The sequence below is a fragment of the Oreochromis aureus genome, linkage group 10, assembly GCF_013358895.1.
Source record: "Oreochromis aureus strain Israel breed Guangdong linkage group 10, ZZ_aureus, whole genome shotgun sequence".
Taxonomy (NCBI): Eukaryota; Metazoa; Chordata; class Actinopteri; order Cichliformes; family Cichlidae; genus Oreochromis; species Oreochromis aureus.
Window position 1 is genome coordinate 28,140,789 of NC_052951.1, and position 9,884 is coordinate 28,150,672.

Below are 9,884 nucleotides of genomic sequence, written 5' to 3' on the forward strand. Positions count from 1 at the left end.
ACTGCAGCAAGACTGGAGTTGAGACAAAGATACTGAGCATTAGACACAGGAGCAAGTCAGAGATAATAGCATCACAGAAATGAGTATGTAAACCTCCTTTGTAAGCTCAACTGTAATTTGTTTCATTCACCTCTTAACCAGTGACATGACAACTTATGATAAAAACTATAAATATTAAATTACCTTATGAAAGACTACAAGTCTCTCAACAGCATCAGAGGCGCTGATTTTTGATACTTTGGTCCTCCTGGAGGTGGCGGAAGGAGATGTAACAGTAACAACAGGGAGGCCATGTCTTGGTCAAAGGCTGCGCCAAAGAGTCACAAGAATCAATTGACAGCAAATCTTTCAAATGCAATTTTTAAGGAGAACTAGAAAAGCACTTCCTAAGAAAGTTGAAATGTGCTGTCATAAACATTAAACTAACAGCTAAAGAAAACTGATGAAGCAAAGCTAACAGGTGAATGAATTGGTATTTATTAATAGAATCCTGATGCTATTGAACTTTAACTGCTTATAGCAAATCATATTTAACAAACTCACTTGCTGCCTCATCAAGATCACTTCCTGGTAGACTCTCTGCTGACTGCACCAATTGACGCAACTCTACTGTTGAGGTGAGCTGCTTGGCCTCTTTGATGATTTGATACCTAAAGATTGGATCCCATTTCTGAAGCAGCCTGGTAGATATCTCATCATCAAACAGGAGAGTGAAGTCTTGATTCACCTTTAAGAAAGAAAATCTACTACTGCCACATTCATCTTGAAATTTAAAGTGATATTAAAATTCCACTGAATATTCTCACCAATCCTTTTGTATCCAAGAATCTTGGGAAGATAGACAGGATATCAAGACTTTTGTCAGGATCATTGATGAGCTTCTGACGATGCTGAAAGGTCTCTCTCATCTTCTGGAAAATCAAGGAAGTGTCGGATGTATGGTTCAGCAAAGAGATGGCCTCCTGGCAAGCATCTCCATCAAGCTGCATGTCGACATTAATGGGCCTTTGGGAATTTGGGCCCCTGAAGAAAAAACACACAAACATAAAAGCATGGGTGCTGAGCAGATAGGTAAATGAAAACAAAATAGGATATAATGTAAATGAGAACATTATCTAGTTTGTGGACACTTAATTTCTTACCTCCTTCTTGAGCAAAGCCAGTGGAGCTACTTGGTGGTGCAGATCCTCGTCTAGTCTTTCTCTGTATCGTTTTCAGACGCCAAGAAATGTATCCAGTGCTGCTTGCAGCATCATAGAAGTGTTCCTAAAATGTAAATACATTCAAAAATAATGTGTTGTCAATCTGAAAATTTTCAGAACTTAAATGTCAACGCACACAAATCCCAATGATGCACAGCATGAAAATTATGTAAACAAAGTGCAATAATAGTGACTATACATAGCCTTTCTTGGAGTATGGGTCTTTCAGGGATGGGAACAATGTCACTACCCCTAGCGCGTACTGTTCTCTAACAGCTTTGGTGGGGAGGTGCCTGAAAAACGATTTTAAATTAGCATGCTTAAGTAATGGCAAAATAGTAACTTGTATTTAAAAAAAAAAAATAAAATGCACAAATAGAACACACATACCCATGGCAATCAATCATGTGAGCCACTATTATATTGACCATTTTTCTTCTGGTAGCATCTGTTAGAGTTTGTGTTGTGTGATATTCCTGGAGAACCTCTTCACCACCTGAATTGGTTCCAAGTACACCTTCAATTAACTTGAGAAAAAAAAGATGCAAAAAGTGAGGAATAGCTTTTCTACATATTAAGAATAATGAAGTAGAAAAAAAACATGAGAACTGAGTTTTGTCACAACCTTTTTAGCAGATGCTGCATCAACAGTACCCTCAACTCTTGTTTTCTTCCTGGGACCCTCATCTAGAAGTATAGTTGATGTACTTGCATTTGAGCTGAAGCTTGAGTCAGAACAATCAGATGCAGAAGACAAGGAGCAATCAGAAAATTCTAAAAGGAAAAAACAACATTCTGTAAGGTGTAGAAAAAAAAATCTGGCTGCAGATTTTTAACTAACAAAGCAACATCACACTGCAGACCTGACTCATTTAAATTAACTGATCTCAATGTTCAAACAGCTGATTGGTCAAATTGTGTGCTCCTGATTATTTGGAACAACCAGCAGCCACACGGCCCTTCCCCGTGTCTGGTGTTGAGTTTGCCCCTTTAAATTTCTCACCATCACTTGAGAAAACTGTTAGGACCACAGTGCCTTGGCTGATAAGGTCACTGAAAATCACTTCATCAACTTCTGTCCCTGTTGCATCTTTGTACACTACTTTTGCATCAGGTGGCAGGCAAAATCTCTCGATGACTGGAAAAGATAAGATATATCTGAGTGCACCTTTTAAGTAAACTGTTCTTGCCTCACATTCACTAAAGTGATACACCACTGTATGATTCAAGAGACTTGGCGAAACGCCCTACAAAAATTCTGTCCCCCAACTAAAATTAGGTAAGATATAAACAAACCTTTTTCATGAAACTGCATAAACTCAAACCGCCCATCAACCTCTTCCAACTTCACATACTTCTGCTGTTGGCAGTATCGAACCTGGACCAGCATTTTACTGAGACAAAATAATAACAAAAATGGCATACTAGTAAGTATTTGACATTTAGAGCAATTCAAGCAAAAATGATTAAAACACTGACATATACCGTACATGGTGATTAGTACTGACCATGCGTTTGAATTTCACTGCAATAACATTTAATGTTATCAAATAAACCTGTGTCTGTCCATGCTGGGCCCTGTTTCAGAAAGCCGGTTTAGAAAACTCAGAGTTAAAAATGATACTCAGGGTTGAGTAACCCCGAACTGTCCAACTCGGAATATTCGGTTTCAGAAAGGCTGATAACAATTAGTTCAATCAACGCGGAGTTGCTTTAACCCCAAGTTAAGCACGCGCATAAAGCCCTGATTAGTGGAGCACAGATTAAGCGAGTCACCATGGAGACGGAGGGAAAGAAGGCGCGGCCAATGTATTTTACAGCGCTTGAGGCCAAAATTCTGATGGCAGCATATGCCGATAACATGCAAATTTTGGAAAAAAGTAACACAGCCTCAGCTGCAAAAGAAAGGGAGCATGCATGGCAATACATAGCCGACAGAGTCAATGCGTGAGTGTTAATTTAAACATTGATCTAGGGATTTCCACCCATTTAACACGTTATTTTATTATATTTCATTTTATTTTTATTTTATACATTTTATTTTGTGATGTGATGTGAGCGCATGTGCAACCCAACAGGCCCCAAACGTTCCTGGCAGCAAGTAAAAATGAAATATAAAAAATGTAGAGGAAGAGGGTCCAGCCACTTCTCCAACAAACCTTTCCTCAGTAAGATGTTCAGCACTGATTTACAACCAACCTAAGTAGGCATGTACTATGAATGTCAATGCTATTTTCTGTGTTTCAATAGCTCCCTGTAAAGCAGCTGTACAAGACCTGTTTGATCAAGAAAATAAAAAATGCTTTTTGGAAATGGAACACTTCAAGCAGCAGAATGGAATGTGAGTGCCATCTATACAGCCAATCACGCCTGGGAACCCTGAAAATAAATGTAAAATCTAAGTAGTAGTGTTAAAATCTCCCAATTCTTTTAATCTTTGGGCTGAAGGAAGGACAATACTCGGTGTATAAATGCTCAATCAACAATCATTTATTTCCATACAATTCAACACTTTTGAGCATAAAACCATCATGATGGGGAGACCTGCCTGCAGAGGGTCACAGCAAGTCTCAAAATGGTGACGGGTTACTCAGCTTCTTATAGCCTCTAGTGGCCCCCACCTAGTCGTAAAAGCCTAAACATTCACATTCTTTCTCTCACACGGCGCCTAAGTTATGACCTCGGCTCCCTGTCTTTCTGCTCTCTGTAAAGGTGGGGGTATGGAATGTGGTCTGTCTCTTCTGCTATCAGAACAACAAGGCCTTCTGCACCCAACATTCTCTTCATGATTCAGCAGTATGCAATGTCAAGAAACCATGTAACATATGGAACGCCAGGACTGCCATAATGAATTACTTAAATACACCATTAAATAATTAATTAAATGTGGCAATAATTAATTAAAATGGGAATTAATTAATTAAATAAATAGTTATGACACATGTAATTAATTAATTATTGACACATTTAATTAATTATTTATGTATTTCACATTTTAATTAATTATTGACACATTTAATTAATTAATTATTGACACATTTAATTAATTATTTATGTATTTCACATTTTAATTAATTATTGACACATTTAATTAATTATTTCATGATATATTTATTTATTTCATTTTGGCAGTCCTGGCGCCTGGCTCTCATCATGAATTAATTTTATCTGTCAGCCTCACCCATCAAACTCAGGGGCGGGGTTAACGCTGATCGACTCAAAACCATTGCTTTGGCCTGGTGGCCATTGTTTTAGCCCACAACAACCGGCAGAACTGAACTTTGAAAAACCCTGTTTGTGTGTCACCAAATACCGTTTTAATATTTTTTAGCCGAGAATGTAGTGGTTTAATCTTCATATGTCTGATCGGTTTGTCAAGATACAGCCTCTTTGCAAAAGTGCTTCGATGATTTCGGAGATGTCTGCCCAGTCTCACGGCAAAGCGTGGGATAGACCCGCTCGCCTCGCAAGCAATCGAGCTGTTGTTACCGCCGACAAAGCGCAGGCCCCGGTACACAGCTGCAATAACCCCGCTGACACTGACTTCTTTTACTGAGGTTATATTTATCGGGTTTTATTTCCTGATGTTCGTATGTGTCCTACGTGTTTCAGTCGCCAATTCTGAATTATAACTAACATTAAAAACACGTTTAAGGAGGAGAGAGAGGAAATAAATTCGATTAACAGCTGATGTTTGGGTTTCTGTTCAGTAATCAGCGTGACCTGCGTATAAACGCATAAAAGAGAAAACGTTGGTGTTTCCGTCATGTAGTAACTGCTGGCTTTAACTGTACAAAGGTTGTTCGACACTATGAAACACATACAGACTTCATGATGTTCGGCTAATATTTTTATTGTGAATATTAATCATGAGGGTGACCTGTACACCACGGAGCGAGGTCAGCATCTCTCCACGATATCTTCAGATCTCTGAGTTAACACAGAGTTTCCCAGCTGACTATCTAACTGTCATCTACGAATATGTCACGGGTCATATCAGTATGATTTTACAGAAAAGCATCCTTAATACTGCCAACTATTCCAGAGACGTGAAAATCTACAGCATAAAGAACACAAAAATATAGCAGTCTAACGCAACACTGTAACAGAGATGAACCGTCAGTTTGTCGCAGATCAAAGTGGAATGAAAGTGATTGGTTGAACAGGTGTTCGTGATCTGTGTTATCTGCATTTTCATCAGTGTAAGAGACTCAGCAGCAGATTAGACTAACAGTTATACATTTAATAAATTACCAAATGAATCCACGATCGAACCTGTTCCGACAATTTGAGTTTGTATTCCCTCAGCTGCAGACTCGCTGCTGTTTAAATGTTTGAGAGGAAGATTAGATATAAAGCAAACATCAAACATAGACTCAGTCTGCGGTCACATTTGATATGAGGCCAGCACGGATATTGGCTGTGTCCTGTTTTAAGATCATACATGTAAAATTGTTGTCTGACCTCCGTCGATCCAGCCGCTCAGAGTCCGTGGTTACCATGGTTACTACATAAGCAGCTATAATGTAAACATTACGCAGCATGGGTGTTTATGTTTTCATTGCAAAAGAACTGTCTGAATGGTTAACTGACGTTAACTTGGATAAATTATAGTTAAGGAGTATCACAGATAACGCCCATGTGAGCTGCTGAAATCAGTAGGCTATTACTGAAATACACGTGCTATATCATAAACTACGATATAAATAGGGAGGTCCTATTAACATGTTTAGTTTTAAAGGACACCTTCCTGCCTTTAGTCTCATTCATGAGCAGTATTAGTTTTCTTCTAACATCCAGAAGTCTGCACCATGTGTTTCACAGTTTGTAACAAACCTTTTACAGTTAAACATAACATGACCGAAAAAGCAAAAAAAAAAAAAAAAAGAGAGAGAGAGAGAGAGAGAGAGAAATCACACAAATTATATGTTAAGCTCATTTATTTTTAGTTAAGTAAACTCTAAAAATTCTAACATAGCTGGTGCTTAGAATACAGTTAAATAACTATTAAAACAGATGATATAATATTTCTGTCCAGGTTGCAGTCTTCATCTTGAACATGCTGTTGCAAACTCTGCTCCTCTCGGTGGAAATGCGCCTTCTCTTTCCTCTTTGTATAAAAACATTTTAAAAGTCAGTTTAATCTCAAAATTCACTGTTAAATCCGAAACACACCAGATAAAGAAAAGCGAATAGTTCAGTCTAACACATGTGTTAGTGAACCATTAAACGTCTGTAAAACTCTGCAGTTATGAAACATAACTTTAATTTGAGCCAAACCGATTTGCTCAGTTGTAAATAAAACAGCGAAGTAAACGTGACCCGACAGACAAAACCTGAGTGAATTAAGTCCAGCGTTTAACCACTGAGAGCTAAAACTCAGGTGAGGTTTCAAAGCTGTGTGCAGGTGATTGGACATCAGCTGCCGATAAAGTGGCTTCGCCTATAAAGTCCTCTGTAAGGAAACAAGCTCCAGCAGCTCTGCGCTCGGAAAAATACTATATTTACTTATGTTGTGCAGAAAATGCGCTGACATTGCGTTATATCAGCACCGGCTGCCCAGTTAAACTGTGACTATCACCAGGTAACGTGGGCGTGTTTCTTGAATTAGCAGCAGGTGTTAAACAGCTGACAGGTGAGGAGGACGCATGCAGGTAAACTGAGGGCCTGCTGAGCTGATCGCTGGTGTCCTGAGAAACATGTCAGCTCGTTCTTTATGTTACAGAAGCACAGAGACACAAGACCAGGCGGAAAGAGACGATCGTTCGGTGAAAATGCGAATCTGCGAATGCAACATGTGGAACACGGAGAGTGGGATATGTAAACAAACCGGTTGACGTAACCCCTCGGTGCACTCTGCATGCTGACTGTTAGCAGAGCTACTGAAATCTCTGAAAACATCTGAGCACTTTTGCAAACATGTTCTATGTTGATAACCTGACCAGACATGTGAAGATTACAGCGACATTCGCGTGTAGTTGGTGACAGAAAACGGGGTATTTTAAAACTACACCACCACCATTGCTGCCTGTGATTTGAAACGCATTCTGGGATACCTGGCTGCCTCAAGTCTACAGAAGCAATCGATTATCTAGGATCGACCTGTTTTGACTTACATTGCACGGCAACCAATCAAATGTTAGAGAAGCTGCATGGGCAGCGTTAACCCCGCCCGTGAGTTTGATGGGTGAGTCTGACAGATAAAATTAATTCATGATGAGAGCCAGGCGCCAGGACTGCCAAAATGAAATAAATAAATATATCATGAAATAATTAATTAAATGTGTCAATAATTAATTAAAATGTGAAATACATAAATAATTAATTAAATGTGTCAATAATTAATTAATTAAATGTGTCAATAATTAATTAAAATATGAAATACATAAATAATTAATTAAATGTGTCAATAATTAATTAATTACATGTGTCATAACTATTTATTTAATTAATTAATTCCCATTTTAATTAATTATTGCCACATTTAATTAATTATTTAATGGTGTATTTAAGTAATTCATTATGGCAGTCCTGGCGTTCCATAGTAACACGTTCAACAGTGTCGAATAATACAGGTCAATCCAATAGATCTAATGATTTTCACACTCTTTTAGGTCAGAAGTATAATGGAAACTAAAACTACATACTGATCACACACTCTATATTAAGGGGTATAATATGATCTACAGCAGTATCATAATTCAACTACTTTGATTACATATATATGATAACATATGATAACAGAATAATCTCACTGTAGTTCAAGTATCACCACATCATGAATTAAGTTTTGTTCATCCTGATACCTGCAATTTTGTGGAATCCCTCTTTGATAAATCTTGTGGGTCTATGACCGGGGAACACCACAAACGAGTACAGGAGACGTTTCAGTGCAACTGTCACATTCCTGACTGCCCGACAGACGGTAGCCTTGGAAACGTGCTCAGCGTCACCAATATTATACAGAAAGCTCCCGTTTGCAAAAAAAACGAAGTGCAATACAAATAATATGTACAGAACTGAGAGAATGTCCGCGATGTGTCACATGAGCAATATAAGGCCTGAGGATGTTATTCAAATAAATTATGGATTGTGCTGAAAAACGGTAACGTTCACACAGAAAATCATCAGGACATGATAAAATGTCCAAACGCGCTCTAATCACTCTCTCCCGGCGGAGAGCTCTGCGGAGAATTTGGGCTTCAACATCTACTGGCTCTTCAAGGAAGGGGCACGCCATGTCTGACACTTCCTACAGTCAGGTTTCCGACAAAGAGGCGGAGAAGTTCAGGGTTAGTTGAAGTAAACCTGCTAGGGGGCAGGTTAGCTTCACAGAGTGTGTCGTCATAGTAACGCACTCAGAATTAATCTAAACTCGCTTTGTGAAACCGAAAACCCAGAGTTTTCGTTAACTCAGGGTATACTTACTCAGAGTTTGCACTAAACCGGCTTTCTGAAACAGGGCCCAGGAGTCCAATTGATACACAACACAATACAAAATACATGTTAATCTATGGTGTAGTTTACACCAGACACGGAGTGCTACGAAGCGATTGTTTCGGTATCTGGTCTATTTTTTGCGTGGGCCACGCATGTTCCGCAGGAAGTTACACCAAGACACACAAGACAATAAGATAAGATAAGATAAGATAAGATAACCTTTATTAGTCCCACACGTGGGAAATTTGTTTTCCAGGCAATTTTGAAGATAAAAGCTATTCTCCAAAATAAAATACTGCGATTGACAAATGCGATCAGATTCGTGTATGAAAAGAGACAATAGAGATGAAAATAAACACATCGCAAAGGAGGGGACAGCCTAACTGACTATGTTTGGGGCGGGTGTCTCAAAGGGAGAAGAGAGTGAGACAGAGAGAGAGACAGATTAGAGACAAGTCAACGATGAACGATGTCAAAGTAAAAGCAGGAGTGACTAAAACAAGCTCTCTTCAATTATTTTGGGATGTTATTTACTTATCAATTGTGAAAAAATTGCTCTGAATAAACAGAGGAGCAAAAACGCTCATGAACTGGCGTGGAGAAAGACGTGTCTGTGTGAACAGGGGAAAAGCTGAACGTGGCGCGGCGCTTCCACGTGCAGTGTCTACCGTCACTCACGAGTAAAAAGACTGCAACATTAACATTAGCATTGAAGGCTAAATAGAATTTTCGACACATCTCCTCCTCTATTAAAGCTCGTTTTCAGCAACCGAACACCAAGAAACATCAAGAAAACCTCACTGCACCGATAGAATACCGTGAATTTTATATAAGTTTGAATTACTTACCGTTTCTGTAAAATACTCCAAGCAGCAACACGGCAGGCATCCACCACGGTGTAACCAGCAGAAGCACATGGAAAATCGGCCCGGCAGAGCAAACTATTAATTGATCCACGGGTTTACCTGGGCAGAAGCACAGGGGCCTACCAAGATAAATAACTCTCTTCAGAGTTCATTTGCTTGGACTTGAATAACACTGTTTAATAACTCCAACACTGAACACTATTGACTATGTGCACGAGAAAATGCTAACTTCCTGGTTTGAGGCCGGATGTGGGGTTGTACATTTCCGGTAGCTTTACTTTGCGGTAAATCGCTACTGCGAAGATAACTGGAAAACGGAAAGATTGCGTTAAGTTCCAAAGAGCAGAAGGTGGGAACACTCACCACTGTTGTGTCA

The 9,884-nt window shown here is 39.1% G+C and overlaps 1 protein-coding gene across 1 annotated transcript; it reads right to left on the reverse strand.

Annotated features, from left to right (window-relative positions):
* Positions 1 to 236: 236 nt before the first annotated feature.
* On the reverse strand, positions 237 to 9,683 carry LOC120442229 (the record flags this gene model as incomplete). Its single annotated transcript, XM_039618178.1, has 10 exons — positions 9,491 to 9,683; positions 2,499 to 2,580; positions 2,206 to 2,340; positions 1,828 to 1,976; positions 1,593 to 1,729; positions 1,402 to 1,495; positions 1,061 to 1,266; positions 807 to 1,023; positions 544 to 727; positions 237 to 307 (listed from the first exon to the last, which is right to left on the reverse strand). Coding segments are annotated over exons 1-10 (1,344 nt in total), but the record flags the coding sequence as incomplete, so codon positions are not given.
* Positions 9,684 to 9,884: the final 201 nt, after the last annotated feature.